The sequence below is a fragment of the Pseudophryne corroboree genome, chromosome 2 (assembly GCF_028390025.1).
Source record: "Pseudophryne corroboree isolate aPseCor3 chromosome 2, aPseCor3.hap2, whole genome shotgun sequence".
In the NCBI taxonomy this organism is placed as follows: domain Eukaryota; kingdom Metazoa; phylum Chordata; class Amphibia; order Anura; family Myobatrachidae; genus Pseudophryne; species Pseudophryne corroboree.
Genome location: NC_086445.1, coordinates 228,972,017 through 228,993,959, shown reverse-complemented (window position 1 = coordinate 228,993,959; position 21,943 = coordinate 228,972,017). Strand labels below are relative to the sequence as shown.

Below are 21,943 nucleotides of genomic sequence, written 5' to 3'. Positions count from 1 at the left end.
AAGACTTGAGCCTCAAGCTTTGGGACAAAGCAGTTTGCATGCGGTGAGCAGCAACAGCGGTGCGATGAAAACTGTTGAGATCCGCAGGGTCAATTAGGGTCAGAGATGTCCGCATCTGAGCGAGAGCGACCTTCGCAGAGGAAATCAGCAGCTTCATCCGGGGTGGTAAAGTCATAGGGGTATATGCAATTGTGGTCGAATTCCCGAAATTGTCGAATTTCGGGTCATTTTCGACCCTAAAAAAAAATCGCCTATGCAATTCAGTGCTTTCCGACCAAAAAACGGACTTTCAAAATTCGACTTTTTGAAATTCGAATTTTTGCAAATTCGACTTGTCTGCAATGATATAAGTGCTGCAATTCGACCAAAGCATATTCAATTCAAGTTTGGAAATTCGACAGCAGTGCTTTTAGACAGCAAATTCGTCATTTTCAATCCGCCACACTTTGGAGGGTGAAAACAAATAAAAAATTTTTAAACATGTTTTTTTTTGTGTTTTTTTTTTTTGGGGAATAGCAGATCTATTTATATTAGAAGGGATTAGGTACTTTTTTTTTTTTTTTTGGAGGCACAAATATTATTTATATATTTTTTAAAATATTATTTTTTTTTTATTTTTTTTTTATGCTGGAACGGTGAAATCTTAAAAAAAAAAATGGCGTGGGGTCCCCCCTCCAAAGCATAACCAGCCTCGGGCTCTTCGAGCTGGTCCTGGTTCTAAAAATGCGGGGGAAAAATTGACAGGGGTTCCCCCGTATTTTTAAAACCAGCACCGGGATCTGCGCCTGGTGCTGGTGCCAAAAATAGGGGGGACAAAAAGAGTAGGGGTCCCCCGTATTTTTAACACCAGCATCGGGCTCCACTAGCTGGACAGATAATGCCACAGCCGGGGGTCACTTTTATGCCGTGCCCTGCGGCCGTGGCATCAAATATCCAACTAGTCACCCCTGGCCGGGGTACCCTGGGGGAGTGGGGACCCCTTCAATCAAGGGGTCCCCCCCCCAGCCACCCAAGGGCCAGGGGTGAAGCCCGAGGCTGTCCCCCCCCATCCAATGGGCTGCGGATGGGGGGGCTGATAGCCTTTTGTGATAATAAAAAGATATTGTTTTTTCCAGTAGTACTACAAGTCCCAGCAAGCCTCCCCCGCAAGCTGGTACTTGGAGAACCACAAGTACCAGCATGCGGGAGAAAAACGGGCCCGCTGGTACCTGTAGTACTACTGGGGAAAAAATACCCAAATAAAAACAGGACACCCACACCGTCGACAGTAAAACTTTATTACACACTACCGACACACACATACTTACCTATGTTCACACGCCGACATCGGTCCTCTTCTCCATGTAGAATCCACGGATACCTGAAAAAAAAGATCAATATACTCACCTCAGCCATGGTCCAGAGATAAATCCACGTACTTGTTAAAAATAAAAAAACGCAAATACCCGCTCCATAACTGACTGAAAGGGGTCCCATGCTGACACATGGGACACCTTTCCACGAATGAGACCTGTCAGTGACAGCTGTCACAGAAAGGTCTCTAAGCCAATCAGGAAGCGCAACTTCGTTGCGCTCACCTGATTGGCTGAGCGCTGTCTGTACTGTGACAGCGCATCGCACAGCTCCCTCCATTATATTCAATGGTGGGAACTTAGCGGCTAGCGGTGAGGTCACCCGCCGGTCAGCGGCTGACCGGCGGGTGACCCCACCGCTACCCGCAAAGTTCCCACCATTGAAAGTAATGGAGTGGCTTTGCGATGCGCTGTCACAGTACAGACAGCGCACAGCCAATCAGGTGAGCGCCACGGAAGTAGCGCTTCCTGATTGGCTGAAGGGACGTCAGTGACAGGAGTCACGTGATGTCCCGGCATTCGGGAGAAAGGGGTCTGATGTGAAAGCATTGGACCCCTTTCTAGTCCGGTATGGAGCGGGTTTTTGCGTTTTTTTTTTTTAAACAAGTACGTGGATTTTACTCTCTGGACGTGGATTTATCTCTGGACGCTGGAAGGTGAGTATAATTTTTTCACAGGTACCCTCGGATCGTCGGAGACCGTGGCAGTCGGCGTGTCAACATAGGTAAGTATGTGTGTGTCGGTAGTGTGTAATAAAGTTTTACTATCAAGGTGTGTGTGTCCTGTTTTTATTTGGGTATTTTTTTCCCAGTAGTACTACAGGTACCAGCGGACCCGTTTTTCTCCCGCATGCTGGTACTTGTGGTTCTCCAAGTACCAGCTTGCGGGGGAGGCTTGCTGGGACTTGTAGTACTGCTGGAAAAAACAATATCTTTTTATTATCACAAAAGGCTATCAGCCCCCCCATCCGCAGCCCATTGGATGGGGGGGGACAGCCTCGGGCTTCACCCCTGGCCCTTGGGTGGCTGGGGGGGGGGGGACCCCTTGATTGAAGGGGTCCCCACTCCCCCAGGGTACCCCGGCCAGGGGTGACTAGTTGGATATTTAATGCCACGGCCGCAGGGCACGGCATAAAAGTGACCCCCGGCTGTGGCATTATCTGTCCAGCTAGTGGAGCCCGATGCTGGTGTTAAAAATACGGGGGACCCCTACTCTTTTTGTCCCCCGTATTTTTGGCACCAGCACCAGGCGCAGAGCCCGGTGCTGGTTTTAAAAATACGGGGGATCCCTGGCCAATTTTTCCCCTGCATTTTTAGAACCAGGACCAGCTCGATGAGCCCGAGGCTGGTTATGCTTTGGAGGGGGGACCCCACGCCATTTTTTTTCCGGGTTTTTCACGTTTTTTTTACCGTTTTTTAAAATCGCGGCAAAATCCGCCAAATCGGCCGATTTTCGCCCGCGACTCTGGCGAATCCGTTTTTCATTGAATATGGTGAATTCCGGAAGCCACCTTCCGGGATTCACCTGTCGAATTGAGTCGAATTAAAAAACGGCGAAAATTGCCGCGAATTCGACCGCAATTGCATATACCCCATAATGTCTATACTTGTCGAAGATCCTTAACTTAGCGGGATATATCAGTGCAAATTTTCTCTTCTCGGCAATGAGCCGGGAGCAGATAGGGGAGAAGGCACGTCGTGCTTTCGTCAATTCAGCAGAAAAGTCTTGAAAAAGTCTGAGATTTTTGCCTTCCCAATTCAAGACAGGCTGTTTCCTGGAGGCACGCCATATTTCCAACTTATGTGTGTAACTCAGACATTTAAAGATGGTTACTCTGGGGCGGGTGTCAGTCTGGCGGGGAGGGGGGCCAATACGATGCACCCGTTCTATAACCATATCTTTACAGGCATCCTGGATGCCAAGGAGGGTGGGTAATGTGTTAGTTACAAAATTCTCCAAGGAAGCCCCTTTTAGGGATTCAGGCAAACCCACGATCCTGATGTTATTCCGTCTGGAACGATTTTCGATTTCCTCCAGCTTATTAATAAAGGCATAATAGTCTTTTTCAAGACGTTTAATTTCAAACTGCATATCAGCAATATTGTGAGCCATGGAGCCTATCCTGTTCTCCGCTGTGAAGACCCGTGTGTTTAAGTGCTGCAGCTGCGCTGTAATATCACTCACCGCCTTGGTCAGCAGCGGGCTCATGGTGGATGAGATGGCGTCCACCAGATCCCCATACAGAAGCGGGCTGTCACGGTGCCTGAGTGAGGATGTCAGGTCAGAGTCCTGCGTATCCGCCACAGACTTCTTGGACGCCGTGGTGTGATCGAGGGAGACGCCGTCCGGCGCCATGACAGGACCGCTCCTCTCTTCACTTGTAGCAGCGCCTGCTGCTGCGAGCGCGGCGGCTGCGTGGCTGTTACAAATTTGTCCATCACAGGTAGACGCCAGGTGGGGAGGGTTAAAGAGGTGAGGGTTGGAGGCGGTAAGGCCTTGTAAAAGTGGCAAATTAGTCGGGCACGGAGCGGAGCTGTGAGATGGAGCAGCTCACTCCATGGAACCGGAAGTGGACCCCATTGTTTTTTATATAGCGCCCACATCTTATGCAACACTTTGCAGAGAATATATTTATTTAATATTCTCTTTATACATAAGATGTTCCATTACATTACACAAAGGGTCTAGAACAACAGCAAGCTACAGAAGAACAGATTTATACAAACTGTTTTGCTAATTTACACAAATACAGACTTTACTGTGTACAGAGACAGTTATATAAAGCAGGCAATGGGGAGAGGGCCCTGCTCGCAAGAAGCAAGCCCACACAAACCTGGGGAGAACATATAGATTCCACACAGGTGTGGCTCCTGGTGGCCATTGAACCCATTGCATCAGTTCTGTCAGACAACGATGCTAACCACTATGGCACTGTGCTGACCACATTATCGTTCACACGGACATTTTGAATATTTCACTAATTGTACTCTTATATTGTAGCTAGGTGTATCTCTCTGGTCCTGATTGATATTCTAAGCATCTACTGTAAACCTCATCACCTCTCCAAATAACGTTCTTTTTATTTAATCAAGCCTCGCTAGCTGCATTATAATGCAAAGAATGCAGTTGTATTGTACAGTTCAGATGAGTACACATCCTTTCACAAACTAGCACGCTACATCATCATCGCAAACATCATATTTAATGTATTTATTTTATTACAAGGGTAATTTTATTTATTTTATTACAAGGGTGCGTACTATGAATATGCTTCTTATTTAATGAATGTTCCCATTTTGGTGCCTGCTGTACTTGAGAGTACAGGTTGAGTCTCCCTTATCCAAAATGCTTGGGACCAGAGGTATTTTGGATATGGGATTTTTCCGTATTTTGGAATAATTGCATACCATAATGAGATATCATGGTGATGGGACCTAAATCTAAGCACAGAATGTATTTATGTTACATATACACCTTATACACACAGCCTGAAGGTAATTTTAGCCAATATTTTTTATAACTTTGTGCATTAAACAAAGTGTGTCTACATTCACACAATTCATTTATGTTTCATATACACCTTATACACACAGCCTGAAGGTCATTTAATACAATATTTTTAATAACTTTGTGTATTAAACAAAGTTTGTGTACATTGAGCCATCAAAAAACAAAGGTTTCACTATCTCACTCTCACTCAAAAAAGTCCGTATTTCGGAATATTTGGATATGGGATACTCAACCTGTAATAGATATTTAAGACCTCATACCTAGTGTGAATGCTTTCAGACGATTAGAACTTTTTGCTGACACTTGCTGTACCACCTTACATCTGTTTCCACTTATCTTGCTGGAAGAAAGCAAGACGCATGTATTTCCATTTAAGGCTCCTTGTTGTACAATTCAAAGCTGTCCATACCTTGCTCTGTTGATGCATCAATCTTGTTATTCATTTGCTTCTGACACATATATAATAAAGTCAAATTAACACCACTGCAATCATGATTATTAAAGGTTTCTGGTAGGCTTACCTAGTTAATTTAACTTTCTGTTATTATTACAGATGTTACATCTAAGTTTATTCTTATAATACATTTTTTATGAACTTTTCACCTTCTGTATCTTGTTCCATGCTGCTCTAGTATTTAGAGCAGGCAAAGTGTACATCTTGGATAGCTGTACATTCCAAGTCATTCATAGCTTAATTAAAATGTGTGTTTAAGGTGGATGTACTGGACAGACTGGGAGGAAGATCCCAAGGATAGCAAACGTGGAAAGATTGAAAAAGCCTGGATGGATGGTTCTAACCGGAGCATCTTTGTTACGTCTAAAGCTGTTCTGTGGCCAAACGGTCTGAGCATTGACATTCCGAACAAGATATTATACTGGGTGGATGCCTTTTATGACCGTATTGAAATGGTATACCTCAACGGTACTGGCCGCAAGGTTAGAAAACTTTTCACTCCTTTTTTTTCTTTAAAAAGTTTGTTCTTTCATTTTCATATACTCGATGAGAGATTAGGGGCGGGATGTACTAAGGGAAAAATGGGGGTTTTACCGTATTTTCAAATGTACTAAGACCACACTGACGGTTTTTCGCTGCCCAGGGTATCGCCATCTCTGGATGGCGATACCCTGTAGAAACCTATGGGCTTCTTATCGCCGGCCGCCGCAAACCCGCCGCCCCCTCCGTAGACGCTGACCCCCCTCGCCCCCGGCATACCTTCCTCCAGGCAGCCCTGGTTCCAGAAGGTAATCTCCTCCCCCTAGCAACGCAGCCAGAGGTCCTTCCGGGTGCAGGGTGGAGGAGAAGGCACCGGGGATAGCCTGCTGCCTTGTTCCCGGCAGCTGAATAGAGGTAGAGCCCACAGAGGTGACAGAGACCTTACAGGTATCGCGGGGGGCCTCCGTCACCGCATTGCGATGTTGATCGCATATGTTAGTACATATGCGGTCAACATCGCTGCGATGTATGTTAATACATCCCATCCTATATCTCTTAAAAAGATGATATACGCAAAGATAAAATTTCCCAGGGGACTCAAGGATCTATCATGAAGTAGTGAAAAGAGTGGAGAAGTTGCCCATGGCAACCAATCAGTGTTGAAGTAACACTGATAAAATGCATGCTATAAAATTATAAGTAACAGCTGATTGGTTGCCATGGGCAACCTCTCCACTCTTTTCACTACTTCATGATAGATCCCTGAGTCTCCTGGGAAATTTCACTAACCTCTCCACGCTTTTCACAGCTTCATAAATAGACCCCACAGTTAGCTAAATGCTTGAAGCTCATGGTTGGGAAGACGCTTTACTGGTTGGTATTTCATATAGTCGTACATAAGCAGGGGCGTATCTGCTGTTTGGCGAGGATGGCACTCGCCAGGGGCGACAGCCGAAAGGGGGCGCTGCCTGGCTGTGCCACCCACGGCGGCCCAGAGCCGTATTAAGGGGGAGGGGGGCCCTGGGGGTAAGCCCCCTTTTTAAAACGGTCCCCTGCCGGCTCACCTTAACAGCAGCGCAGCGGTGGATTGCAGAGCACGGAGACAAGGAGACACTGGCGGGCGGGGTATGGATCCGCATGTGAAACAGCCTGACAGGTCAATGAAACGAGTAGCGACAACAGATGGCGCCGTATCCAGCCACGTATAGCGCCACTTCCTGCTGCTGCCTGTTTCACTGGTCTGTCAGGCTTTTTCATCTATGGCTGCCCGCCCAGCAGCACCTCTCGCTCCTTTAGCTGCTGTGTAAGAGCCCTGCACAGAAGGAAAGAGGGAGCCGTGTTAAGGTATCTTAATCTGTTGCTGGTCTCCCGGTTGGGGCAATGTTTGGACTATGTCTCCGGGACAGGAAGCAGCCCGTGTGTTGTGTGATAACTGGTCTTGGTCTGGGAGCTTGACTCGAGTGAGCGCTGCCATGGGTGTTACTACGTGGGGAGGAAAGGGACGGGGAGTGTGTATTGCAGGCTTCCGCTCAGTGTCCCTGCCCTCACCCACCCTATAACTGCCCCTCAGTATCCCTGCCCTCACCCACCCTATAACTCCCCCTCAGTTTCCCTGTCCTCACCCTCTCTATAACTCCCCCTCAGTGTCCCTGCCCTCACCCTCTCCTGTAACTCCCCCTCACCCTCCCTGTAACTCCACCTCAGTATCCCTGCCCTCACCCACCCTATAACTCCCCCTCAGTTTCCCTGCCCTCACCCTCCCTATAACTCCCCCTCAGTGTCCCTGCCCTCACCCTCTCCTGTAACTCCCCCTCAATGCCCCTCATCCTCCTTGTAACTCCACCTCAGTATCCCTGCCCTCAGCCTCTCTGTAACTCCCCCATCAGTGTTCCTGCCCTCACTCTCCCTATAACTACCCCTCAGTGTTCCTGCCCTCACCTTCCCTATAACTCCCCCTCAGTGTCCCTGCCCTCACCCTCTCCTGTAACTCTCCCTCAATGCCCCTCACCCTCCTTGTAACTCCACCTCAGTATCCCTGCCCTCAGCCTCACTGTAACTCCCCCGTCAGTGTTCCTGCCCTCACTCTCCCTATAACTACCCCTCAGTGTTCCTGCCCTCACCTTCCCTATAACTACCCCTCAGTGTCCCTGCTCTCAGCCTCCCTGCAACTCCCCCTCAGTGTCCCTCCCGTCCCCTGTAACTTCCCCTCTGTGTCCCGGGGAAGGGGGGTGGGCAGTCTCTTATTTTGCCGTGGGCCCTCGGGCCCCTAGATACACCCCTATACATAAGTAATTAAATAGATAAATAAATATAATCAACAAAATGTGGCAATTGTGGACATTAAGTGGACATCCAGTCAACTTTACATGGCAATATATAGGAGGCTTTGATAGATTATCCTGTGGGAAGTTCAATTGTAGCAGCGTTCTTGATTTAAGTGTTATATTTAAGGAGCTCCTCACAGTAACAAGGTTTCCGGTTTACTTTTTTTTTTTTTTAATGCAATATTTTTATTGAAGAGATGTCGAATAAATCAATACAGGTCAAACAGGAGACGTTGACACCAAATAACTTCAAATGAACACACATGATATCCCATAGGATATGTAGAAACATAGAAATGAGGGGTGCCCCAGCATTGCAATAGAAGTTTCGACAACAGATTTTCTGTAATTTAACGATAGTCGAGAAGAGAAGAGGAAAGAGAAGATCAGAGATGAAAAGAGAAAGAAAGAGAGAAGAGGGAGGGTGGGGAAGGAAAGGAAAAGGAGACCACTTAGGGGGGTATTCACGGTTAGATTGCTACATAGATGATGGCTATAACCACCATCAGGCCTAAACACAGGGAACAAATGCTCGATGAATTTGGCACCTAAACAATAAGGCTTTGATACAGTAAATCGCACCCGGGAAATAGAGGTTTTAGCATAATTGAACCAGGGTTCCCATGTTCTCATATATTTGTCCGACCTATCACGCAAAGAAGCTGTGGTTTTCTCCATCGTGGAGATATACCAAATTTTGGACAGTGACATACTCATGGGAGGAATACTGGGCTTTTTTTTGTGGAGTACAAGACAATTTGTGCGGCTGCTAATATTAGACAAAGGCAGGCCCAGCAAGGCCGTCCAAGGACCCAGTGTAACTTGGGTGCCAAGAACAAATCCAATAAGGGTCTTCACTTGGACCCAGAAAGGGCGGATTTTGGGGCAGGACCACCAGATGTGTTTGATGTCTCCAATCTGACCACACTCTCGCCAGCACAATGGGGAGGACCCAGGGAAAATCCTATGCAATGTCGCTGGGACCAGATACCATCTGGTATATACTTTATAGGAGTTTTCCTTTACTAGGGAGGAAATAGAGGACTGGGCGACATTTTGCCTAATGATCTCCCAGGAATCCTCCCCAGGTGGGGGGCCCAAGTCCTGCTCCCATTTACTTTCATGAGGCAGAGTGTCTGCTGAGTTCAGTGAACGTAATAAACTATACAATATAGAGATAATACCTTGTCGTGTAGGAGAGTAAACACAGAGTTGCTCAAAAGGGGTAAGTTGGCGAATGACCTCAGACTTTGGGAGGGAACTCAAGAAAGAGCGGAGTTGTAGAAATTCGTAAAGAACAGGTTGGGTGATACCATATTTGTCACTTAAAGTGTTTAAGGAGCACCAGGAAGCACCCTCAATAAAATCAAAAACCAGTTCCGGACGTGAATTCAGGTGGAACCACGAATGGGAACATAGGGTGGAGCCAGGAGGGAAATCCTGGTTATCCCAGATAGGAGTGATGGGGGATGGGAAAGTAGAGAGACCATAATGCCGAATGCAGAAAGACCATAGGAAGCAAGTGAGTTTTGTAGTGGGAGCGCACGCTTGTATCTTCTGATGAGGCTTAATAGGTGTAAGTAAGGAAACTAGAGTGGAAACCTTGGCCGACAAAAGTTCAATTTGTATCCAGGGTAAGTGGGGTGTTTGAGAGAACCAGGCAAGTGCCTGGCTCAGGTGAGTGGCATGATAGTATTTGCGGATATCCGGTAAACCTCTGCCTCCAGCCACCGGGTCTCTTATCAGGGTGGAAGTCTTAACTCTAGGGGGTTTACCAGACCATATGAATTTTAAGAAGAGTTTCTGCATTCTACACAAAGCCTCTGCGGGGATGCGTACCAGGATTGTTTGGATCAGATATAAAAGCCTGGGTAAGATGTTCATTTTCACCGAGACTATACGTCCAAACCAGGACATGATCTGTTTGTCCCAAGCTCGTAGATCAGATTCAATACAATTAAAAAGGTTGGGAAATTTTCGGAATACAGGGACCCATAGGAACTCGTGATAAACACACCTAAATATTTAATTTTCTTGGAGCGCCAAGAGAAGTTAAAGTTAGTGGCAAGGAGAGACCTGGTTTCCTCACTGAGATGCAAGGGAAGGGCTTCCGACTTGGAGTAGTTGATGCGGTACCCTGAATAATGAGAATATGATGATAGAGTTTTAAATAGGTTAGGGATGGATGGATGTATGGGTAGAGGAAAGAGTTAACAGGACATCATCTGCAAATAATGATAATTTAAACTCCACATCCTCAACTAGTATACCTTTAATATCAGGGTTCGCTCTAACCATACATGCCAGGGGTTCGATAGTCATAGCAAAAATTAATGGTGACAAGGGGCACCCCTGGTGCGTACCGTTGGAAATTTGGAATAGACAAGAGTCCTTGCCATTTACCCGAATTCTGGACGAAGGGTTGGAGTAAAGTGCCTGAATGCCCTGGAGTAGGCTTCCTCCCAGGCCGAACCTACGCAAGGTACCAAACATGAAGGGCCATAATATTTTATCAAAAGCCTTCTCTGCATCAAGCGAGAGAAGGATTGAAGGCATTTTAGCTTTGTTAATGAGATAAACTAAGTTAATAGTTCTTCGGGTATTATCTCTAGCCTGTCGGCCCGTCGGCCCGGGATGAAGCCCACCTGGTCAGCATGTATCAATTGCGGGAGAACTGAATTTAATCTCAGGGCCAGGATTTTAGCGAACAGTTTAATATCATTATTTAACAGAGAGATAGGGCGATAACTAGAACACGAGTAGGGTTCTTTCCCTGGTTTGTGAATTAAGACAATCCGAGCCTCCAGTGTATGGGGGAACAAAGGATCACCCTTCAGAAAACCATTAAAGAGCCTGCAAAGGTGGGGTAGGAGAATCCCCCTGAACTTCTTGAAATACATAATAGACAATACCATCAGGTCCAGGGGCCTTGCCTGGTTTCTGAATCTTAAGGGCATTATCTATTTCTTCAATAGTTATCTCCGAACCCAACTGAGAAACCACCGGAGCACTCAACGACGGTAAATTGCATTTATCCAAAAGGGACTCAATCCCCTCGCTAAATCTCAGTGAAGGTGAGGAAGCCGCATCCGCATTATATAGCGATTTATAGTATTCCTCAAATTCACTAAGAATGTGGTCAGGCTCATGTGTCAATACCCCTTGTTTAGTACGGATAGACAAGATATTCTTGGAGGAAATTTGGGCTCTCAGCTTCCTGGCAAGACGTTTGTCTGCCTTATCCCCTTTTTCGTAATAAATCTGATTGAGGCGCCTGATCAGTCAACACCAAAATCTTCTGGGAGCGTTGTTTAGTGAGCCTAGCTGCAATCTGTATGAAGTGGCCCCGGAGGACTGCCTTATGAGCCTCCCACAGGGTCATATCGGACATACCAGGGGTCTGATTCAAGTTAAAGTAATCAGTCAGTACCTGAGAGATTTGTGGCAGAACATCAGTATGCTGGAGAAGGGCGTCATTGAGGGACCAGGAGGGAGGAGAAAGGGTGCGGGACAAACCCGAGAGGGTCAAAGATACCGGGGCATGGTCAGACCATGTAATTGGATGAATAGAAAATTTTTGGATCTTAGAGGTTAAATCTCTCCCAGTCATAATCATATCAATCCTCGTATAAAGATTATGCACTGGTGAAAAAAAAGTATAGTCTTTGATTAAGGGGTCAAGGACTCTCCAAGAATCAAAGAGTAGGTGGTTTTTAAGTAATGACAACAGGGCTCTAGAATTACGATTGCTTGTATGGGACTGGGAAGGGGGAAGGGGGTGGGAGCGATCGAGGCTGTGGTGGAGTATGGTATTGAAATCTCCTGCCATTAAAACCTCACCTTTTCTATATTGGGCAATCTTGGAGTCTAAGGAAGCGAAGAATGAGGCCTGATTAGCATTAGGGGTTAAGACATTAATCAGAGTTATAGGAACATTATTAAGTTTGCCCACAATAATGAGAAATCTACCCTTTTTGTCTCTAATAATTTTCTCTGACTCTAAGTGTACGTGGGCAGGGACCATTATGGCGACCCCCCGCTTCTTCTGGGAGTGATCGCATGCATGTATAACTACCGGGTGACGTCTAGATCGCAATTCGGGATGGGAAGTACCTCTGAAATGTGTCTCCTGAAGGAACACCAGATCTCCCCCAACCTGTTTTAGAAAAAGAAATAATTTAGTCCTTTTCTGGGGGCTATTAAGACCCTTCACATTGTAAGTTATAACGTTAACCGACATAACAGTGTATCAAAGAGCAGAGCTATAGCATCCCTAAACACACCGGGTTGTTCTCCTGAGGAAACAACGGAGAGAAGAGAGGGAGAAGGTAGGAAAAAGAGAGAAAGAGGAGAAGAAAGACATTGAGAACAATACAAACAGAACAAATGCAACAAGAAACCGAGCCAAAGACCCATTGTACTTATCGTACGGGTCCACACGTTTGAGCTCCCGTATGGGGTATTAAGGGGGAAAATATCTCCCTTATGCTCAAAACCGGCTATGATGGCTCAGTGGAGGGCATGGCGTCACACGCCTATGAACCTACGGGAAGAGGAGGTAGGAAAAAGGACGAATAGGGCGACCCTGGGGGGTCGGGGCAACATTTGGTAACAGTAAATCACATCAGAACCGTATGAACATTAACAACAAAAGCTCAATCAGAAAAGCTCAGTGAAAGAAAATATGGAACCTCTGAAATACAAAACACTATAGAATATAGTAATATACAGTAACCCATCAAGGCAGTTCGTGGAAGAAAGTTCATGGAGGGTCACGTCTGGAGGAGGTTTTTGCCGGGACCGTCGACCTAAGACGGCGAGGTGCACGTTGTGGGAGAGGTGAGCTCGGGGTGCGTTGAGGGCCAGGTACAGCCTGTGGGGGAGAAGGCTTGCCAGGTGCTGGGGGGGGGGGGGGGGGGGTAGGTTCAGTTTCAGAAGAAGCCGGTGGGCATCCTCCTTGGATCGTGCCAGTAGCCAGTAACCCCATCTGTATCTGATTTGGTTCTCCCTGAGAATCTGGGTATATTCCCTCAGATCAAAGCGCCTCTTAAGAGTAGTAGGGGATAAGTCCTGAAATACCAGCAGCCTATGTGTTTCAAACAGACACAAGTCCTTGTTACGAGCAGCAGTTAGAACTCTGTCCTTAGTTTTGAAATGATGACAGCGTAGAACCACATCTCTTGGAGGGGACGATGGTGACGGTTTTTGGCGCAGGGAGCGATGAGCCCTGTCCAGGAGGAAAAGCTCAGGTGGAGTGTCCGGCAGGAGATGTTGAAAGAAGCGGGTGGACTCCGGAATATATTTAATGCGCAGATTGTTACGTCGTGCGCGATTATCTGCATCCTCCTGTTGGTCTTGGAGGAGGTAAATGTCTTCCTGCATGACAAAAACGGAGTGCTCCATTTCCTGCTGGAAATTGATAACTTTGTTAAGTTTCTGTTCGACGTCATTAGTACGGGCACCGAGGTCCGAGATCTCATCCTTGAGACCGGAGATGGCCGTGTGGATCTCTGAGTGGAAGGCCTGTTTCAACGACTTCATCTCATTAAGGATAGAGGAAATGCAGTCTTTCATGGAAGAGTCTAGCACAGGTGATTCTTCCTCTGATACCGATACAGGAGCAGATTGCGGGGCGGAAGGCGGTTTAGATGAGTTAGGCTTCATTTTAGAAATAAAGGAGGTCAAACCCGCGGATGGTGCTGATTTTTTGGACCTAGACATGGCATATGACAGTCCCGGAAATAAAGGATGATCAGAATTCAAAACTGAGCAATAGCATAGAAAGTTAGAGTTCCATTATATTATGTGCAATGAGAGTAAACATGAAGCCCCCAGGGCAGCCTCCAGTATGATTTAGCAGAGCATTCCCCTGCGTAGTAGCATCACAGAAGGCTGGAGCATAATTCAGTTGTAGTAGGATGCACGAGCCAGGAGATGGCGCACCCTGATTATAGATTATAATGTAAGGAGGCCCAGAGTCCTAAAAATACATCAGGGAGCCCCAGCAATATACAGCAAGGCACAAAAGTACTCAGATGGGGGCATTTGCTGGTGTAGTGAAGGGAGAGGTAGCTCACTTGTAGGTGAGGAAGGATGGCCACCAGCAATGAGCCCCTCCAAGGACTGCAGGTGATATCTGGCCTTCCAGGAGCTGTGGAGGGGGGCATTATAGCTGTCTGGCAGTGAGGTAGGGCAGAAAAGTAGAGCCTGCGACAGGCATGCAGGTCCGCTGGAACTGGGGGGGAGAAAGGAGGATGCAGCTAGGAGCCCTCCGGGACATATACTAACTCACCTGATGCCGGACAGCCCACCTGCTCCGCTACACAGAGAGAGAAGATGGCCGCCGCTATGGGCTACTCACTGCTGAAGCGTTTGGCGGCACTGCTCCCGCCGATCCCAGCCGCCAGAGGAGAGTCCAGGCTGTGTGGGGGAGCGGTTGAGGGTAGCTCCGGCGAGCGGCCCGGCAGTGAGGGCGGATCCGGTCACCCGCGCGTGGCTCCGTCGCCCGTTTCGGAATCTCTCTAAAATCCAGGCCCCGGCTTCACATAGGTAGGAGGGCCGCAATCCGCAGAGACAGCCTGAGCTGTCTCCCGATTCCGCAGCACGCGTCCACAGAGGCAGGAACACGGGGTGAGAGGATGGGGCACAGAAGCAGGGGGAATGGAGGTGCAGAGAGGGGCAAAAAGGGCTGCTTGCAGGCTGGAGCCCATGTAAAGAGCAGCTCTCTCGGTTGCCAGCCAGGCCACGCCACCCCTCCGGTTTACTTTTTAAATTGTAAATTTAATTTACTCCACTATTGCCATTTAGTAAATTGGCCATGTGCTGAGTCACCTCGTTCCATCCCCATCCTGTCCCATCCCTCTCCGCTGTATTATTTACCCCTCTCAGCTGTCCATGGTGTGCTATCACTGCAGTGGGACACAGTCTGAACAGCTTAGGGCATTATACAATAGATTTGTTCACTGTTTTGTTCTTGTGACAAAACAAGAGGAAAATAGTCTCATTGTTTCTTGTTTTGTTTTCTTTTTAGGCCGTGTATGAAGGTCCAGAGTTGAATCATGCTTTTGGTCTGTGCCACCATGGTAACTTTCTCTTCTGGACAGAGTACAGAAGTGGCAGCATATTGCGCCTAGATCAAGTCTCCAAAGTTGTCACTCATCTGAGAAATGAAAGACCACCAATCTTTGAAATCCGAATGTATGATGCCCAGCAGCAGCAAGGTGAGGATTTATATGATCAGAATAATAGAGCTGTGCAGACAATTACGAAATTAGCAAAAACTGTAATTATTCTGATGGGTTATAGATCGCTGTATGGGGGAGAAAGACACATTTATACTGTCGTCACTGGAGCCAAAACTGAACTCCACGGCCCTGTTTCTCTCACACTCCAGCTAGTCTGCTATTGCATCTGGTGATTTGGACACCAGTATTGCCAGTGAATAAACGATTTATAAAATGTCACAAATTTAGGTTCTATTATAATCCTTAGCCATATGGGGTTCATTTCATGTCTGATACGTTTGTATCCAGAATACAGACCTTAAATTGCAATACATGCAGATTCTAAATAAACCCTTAAATGCATCCATATGAAGATACAATTTTAGTGTGTCATGCAGTGGCAGCCTATTTGACAGGACATGAATCATCATTGAATTGATAATGATTGACAGCTTTATGTGTAAAAAATAAAAAAAAGTAATTTTAAAAATGAAGAAAACGTTACACCCCCATTTTAAGAAAAATGAAAAAGGGAGCGATCCACGTACCAGTGCCCATAGCCTCGGAGTACTGTACTCAGTCATGTTATTCCCACTTTAATGTTTTCTTTGCATTTTAAAGTTATCTGGTTACTGTCAGCAATACTACAGATCCATGATATGCATCTATGATAAAATGATTTAGAAATCATTGCATACATCATTGTGCCTAGTTATTGTCAGACTATACATACAGTGGGTGGTATTCATGTGACCGCCGGTCTGCTGACCGACAGTCACATGACCTCCTCCACCATCCCGCCGGCTCAGTATCCCGATGGTCGGCATGCCGACCAACAGGGACTATTTCCACTCGTGGGTGTCCACGACACCCATAGAGTGAGAATAGAACCCGTGGCGACCGCAGGACGCCACCGAGCCCGCAAGGGGCTTGCTGCACTCGCCCCTCCCCGCCGGGATCCCGGCGTCGGTATGCTGCCGGGATCCCGGCGTCTATAAGCTGACCGGCGGTCACGAGACCGCCGGTCAGCCATACTACACCCCATACAGTTTGTGTATGCTCTAGACCAGAGGTGCCTAATCTTTTTCTGTCTGTCACCCGGATTAGGTTACGTTTGATTGCTATGCTTTTATTTATAAAAACATCTCCTCTTAGCGTTGGTTACAAGTTAAACATTCTCTTCACTGAAATGTAACAATATGTAAATTAGGTATTAGCACAAAATAAAAGATCTTAAGAATGCATGCATATGATGTGCAGAATATTTTTGCAAGATATGAACTTGAGAAACCTCTATGAATGAAATTGGCACACGTTGTTTCACCTGGCACCCTTAAATTAAAAATTGTCACATTGTTTCGGCTGGCACCCTTAAATTATAACCTCTGCTGCGATGCTACCTCATAAAGCACCTGTAACACGTGGGAAGGGACTGCAACAGGCACACATCTCTGACTAATGAATATTGTGGTGCAAATGCTGGTGAGAAATAGTAAATGAGTTTCATCTTTTCCTGTAAAGATAGTCCTTGGGCACTTCATGCGAGCTTTTCAGTTAATGAGGTAGATTTTCATTCTGTTACAAATAGAGCAGTCTCTTCAGCCATTTTGTAACCAGGCACTTTGCAAGTACAGAGGCGCCGTCACCAAAGGACAGATCATCAGGCAATGTAAAAAAAAGTGGTTGTATTGAAAGTAGATGCACACTTTTCTTCATGCGTTGTTTTATCGTGAGGTTGGTGATTCCCCCTCTATGGGTGTCCACGACAGCCATAGAGGGAGAATAGAACCTGTTCGTTGCGTTCGCCCCCTGCCGGCATTCCACCGCTCGGGATGCCGATGTCGGTATATTGACATTCGGCATCCCGAGTGGCTGTAAATCATACCGATCCCGTTGTATCTGCTAATGTTTTCATGTACATTTTTTGGCACTGCTAGCTATTACTCATTATTTGTTGCCATTTCATTTAGAATAAAAGATGGTTATAGAGGTCTGCATTTCCATTCAGTTTTTTTGTTGCATTTTGACTAATTATCTTTTTTTTCTTTTGAGACGTTACATATGTATATTTTAGGTAAAAATAATAGTTTTGATATACTTTTAGTCATTTTGCGGTGTCTTCTTTCTAAAATGTCTGTGTTTGTACCTTTTTTTTTAAAGTGGGCTCCAATGCTTGCCGTGTCAACAATGGTGGCTGCAGCAGCCTTTGCTTGGCAGTGCCTGGGAGCAGACAGTGTGCTTGTGCTGAAGATCAGATTCTGGATGATGATGGCGTCACCTGTAACGGTAATAACGCTTTCTCCTCTACTCAGTAAAGATCACAAATGAACAGTCTTACCAGGCACCAATGGAACTTGCATGGAGATCTGGCCGTGGTATTAAATTGGTGCTTTTAGCTATTGCACCTGATTGAATAGAAAACTGTGAGGCTGTCAAACCAAACCTTTTAATAATGCATTGTCAGAGCTTAATTGATGGTGCTATTTACCTGACTGCCAAGGACTGAACTCTGATGTTAGTTCAGGTTGTAGGAGTCTCCTGAAACAAGGGATGTGTTTAGGAATGATGCTCTCCACAAAAGTTATTAATTGGTGGAACCCAGGGCCATTCTTAACAGCAGTGTGGGCCCCTGGGCAAAGCAATGCACTGGGGCCCCTACCCATCCTCTATGGGTGGGGGTGCTATCAGCGGCAGCTTTGATGTCCCGCGGGCGGTAGGGGGTGTTCTATCTTCCGCTCAGCAAGTTGGACCTGGAGCAGTAATTTCTGCTAATTACTCCCTTACTGCACAGATGGGGTGAGAGGGAGAACACTAAACTGTAGAAGGTGGCATTGGGCTTAATTAAGGGGCCCCGGTACATGAATTCCAGAGTGGTTGGGGGTGTTTAATACGTAAGGGAGGGATCGGTAGTGGAGTGGGCTTAATATTCATCATTTTCTGGTGAGACAGCGGCTTGCTTGACTGCAGATATCTCAAGTTCCTGGAAAAAGATTTCTTAGCTTTGAATGGGATAAGCAATTAGAGTGTCTCACTTGTCAGGAGGTACTGGGGACTTGGGGATCAGAGTTCAGGAGCCAGAGCAATCCACCAACAAATATATAAAACTGCATATTAGGCGTGTGTAGCTTGAGCAGGGACCAGCTGCTTGAAGGCTAATATCTCTGGTTCTTGGCATAATAGAGACAAGCTGCTACTGTCCACCGAAAGTGAAATGTACCCTCAGAAAAACTCTAAGTCATACAGAGCCTGAGATATCTGGCTGAGAAGAACAATTAACAGGGTTGGATGCGGACCGCTGCTTTGAAGTTCGATATCTCTGGTTCTCTAGTGCCGATTTTCAAAAAACTGGTACCCCTGGAAAGAGGGGACCCTCAGCTATCAGCATAGGGTTGTTATACTCCTGGGGTTCTTGGGCAAGAGCCCATACGAAAAGACGGCCCTGGTGGAACCAAGAACCTGTGTGTGAATGTTCTTTACAAACTGGCCTCTAGAGGCACTGTTCTACTTCAGGCTATCTTTTTTTTTTTTTTATATTTTGAAGAGCAAGAAAATCATTTCAGTAAAAAGGATAATGGTTAAAACTAGTATGTGTTAATGATCAGAGGAAATCTAAAGTCTAGTTCCAAATATGGTATATCTATCTATGTAGTCAGAAACAGTGGCGTAACTACTGCCCCCGCAGCCACTGCAGAGGCTTGGAGGCGCAGGGCTGCGGTGGCGCCACGACTGATTCAGAGCAGATTGACATGCGGACTAGTCGTCCGCATGTCAATCTGCTAAATGTCCCTTCCAAGATGGTCACCGTCATGGAGGAGACATGCTAGAGGCCATACTTGACCTCTAGCATCTAGGAGGTGCCAAGACCCGCGGGAGCACATAGCGCTGGCCGCAGTCGGTGGCACCCTGCAGCCCTTCCACCGTGGAGCGGTGGGGGCAGCAGCAGCAATGGGGGGATCGGGCAGCGTTGCCCGCGGCACACTAAAGAGTGGGGAGCAGTTTGGGCAGCATTACTCCCCATGACACCCAGTGCATGAAATCCCTGGCAACAAGCATTATCCCCTGGCAATGAGCATAACACCCAGCACATGAAACCCCTGGTAACGAGCATGACACCCAGTGCATGAAAACCCCTGGCACCGTGCATGGAACCAAGATCATGAAACCCTTGGCAACGATCAGGTAATTTAAAAGTAATTAGAAGCCTTACTGTAGGGCTTAATGTGTAATGCGCATTGCAGTGTATGGCATAATATATAACGGGCATTGCGGTGTGTGGCATAATGTATCACGGACATTGTGGTATGTGGTATAATGTATACCGGGCATTGTGGGGTGTGTCATAATGTGTCACAGGCATGGCGGTGTGTGATATATTATATCACGGGCATTGTATGTGGCATAATGTCTTAGGGGCATTGCGGTGTGCAGCATAATGTGTCACAGGCATGACGGTGTGTGGTATAATGTCTCAGGGACACTGCAGTGTGTGGCATAATGTATACTAGGCATTACTATAAGGAGGATTAATGACAAATAATGTAAGGGGCATGAATCAGGATTATTTTTTTTCCTGTGTTCGCCAATGTCTCGGCGTGCAGGTTGCAAAACTGGGGTATAAGGTCTTTTCCTGCAACACCACACCACTTTCAGCGAAGCCACACCCATTTTAATGAAACCAAACCTCTTTTTTGGCGTGCGCAGATTCTTCGCTTTGATAGTGCCAATTATGAGGGGAGGGGGCGCCAGATAATTTTTTGGCTTGGGGGAGATAAATTTTTAGTTACGCCACTGGTCAGAAACATATTTTTAATGGTTAAAATATTGTGTAAAATAACATTTCCCCAATGTATTTCATGAGAGGAGTACAAAGTTGTGACTGTACTGTGTTCTTAAATATGTTCTATAGTGTTTCTTTCAAGTATAACATCTGTTTACTGTAAAAGATCTTCCTCCAAACCTAATTTTTCATGTTTCATAGAATTTTCTATATCCCGATAGTTTTTAAATCCCGGCTCCCAGCCATTAATGAATGGAGCAAATAATAGAACATAACAGTGCAATGTGCTGTGTTGGGAATGTCACATTCTTCTCTGCCATGTTGTTAACCTGGTCACTTGAGAGCCAGCTATGTGTAGTCTTGCATGTACAATCAATGTAATCCTTAAACAAGGCTTACACTAAAACCCCACAGCATAGGATTCCCTGATGTCTCTTACTAATTGTGTTCTACATTGAATACCAAATTCTGTTTTTCACAAGCATGTACTTTGTGTTATTTTTCAAGGCAACCCATCATACATCCCTCCACCCCAATGCCAGCCTGGAGAGTTTGCCTGTTCGAACAGCCGCTGCATCCAGGAACGCTGGAAGTGTGATGGAGACAACGACTGTCTAGATAATAGTGATGAGGCTACTGATCTGTGCCGTAAGTACTCAGTTGTAGGGTGCGGGGTGCATGTGTGCTCTTTAGTTCTAGTCCTTTCCATGTATAGAATGAGTGCAGAGCAGGTTTTACTAAATCTTAATCGCATACCAGAATTTCACATCTTTTGATAAAAGCCGGTCTTATCATTATTTTCCTGTATCATCCCAACTTGGGGTATCCTATTTTCCACGTTAATTTTTCATGCAAAAAACCCAAACAAACGGGCTAGTATCGCGATGTTAGGTCGAAGGTCAGTATCGGTCTATCCAATCATAGCTTGTTTTTTTGTGAAAACTTGCCATTTTCGGGCGTTAACACATGGGATCTTTATTAAGATCCCAGTGTCGTGTTACCGCGACTCTGAAGGCTGCTTCTCGGGTATTATGCTTTGTGTGCATAATCCACAATAAGTGCAGGCATTGGGGCTAGTAGTATAGCCCCCGGCGAATCTATTGTTTCTGTTTGTAACAGTGAATTGCAACACTCTGCAGGATAACACGTACATACACATGACCCATGAAATCTGTGATTCTATTGATATCTTGAGTAAAAGAATGTATCTGTAATTAATTGTTTTAATGGAACATATTTTGCAATTGTTTTTAATTGCTGTTGCAGATGTAGTAGGCACAACAAACATTGTGCTAGTTAGATTGCACATTGGAGCAATTAAATCATGTCTGTAGGGAAACTGAAACAGGTAATGGGCTGTCAGTTGGTCCCATCTATTCCTTTTTGCTTTGTGCCACAGATTGTGTTACTGAGTTCTGGCTGTTATTTCTTTGCCACCATACCTAACTTCATAAGTTAAAGTAAAGCTGACCCATTTGTTAACCTCTGTCGCTATTTTTAGATATATTGTTTTGTAAACTGCTCATTGTGTTGGCTGACCTCAACCATTAAGGCATTTATTCCAGTATTATCTAGTTTTGTTGTATTGGACCACCTTTGGGCAACTGGAAATGTGGACCTTGATACTTACTGTTCCTGGTAAGGTGGCTAATTACATGCTGCTTTTCCCGTGAAAAAGACTAGCCCCTCTTCCTCGTCCTTGGCTGTCAAATTCCTGAGTTCACTTTATGCCGGGAGATAAAACTATCAGAAAAAGTTATTGTAAATTGTTTATTGTGACTGATACAATTTACTTGCACTTATTCTGGGTGTCCTGTCAGTGC

The 21,943-nt window shown here is 46.0% G+C and overlaps 1 protein-coding gene across 5 annotated transcripts in view; it reads left to right on the top strand.

The window, feature by feature from the left end:
• LRP1 (LDL receptor related protein 1) overlaps positions 1-21,943 on the top strand; it is a 486,645-nt gene that overhangs the window by 233,143 nt on the left and 231,559 nt on the right. For all 5 annotated transcript variants that reach the window (XM_063952427.1, XM_063952428.1, XM_063952429.1 and 2 more), the window contains 4 exons: positions 5,576-5,798; positions 15,151-15,340; positions 17,504-17,629; positions 20,628-20,768. In XM_063952427.1, the coding sequence (XP_063808497.1) occupies positions 5,576-5,798; positions 15,151-15,340; positions 17,504-17,629; positions 20,628-20,768 (680 nt within the window). The remainder of the gene's footprint in view (positions 1-5,575; positions 5,799-15,150; positions 15,341-17,503; positions 17,630-20,627; positions 20,769-21,943) is intronic.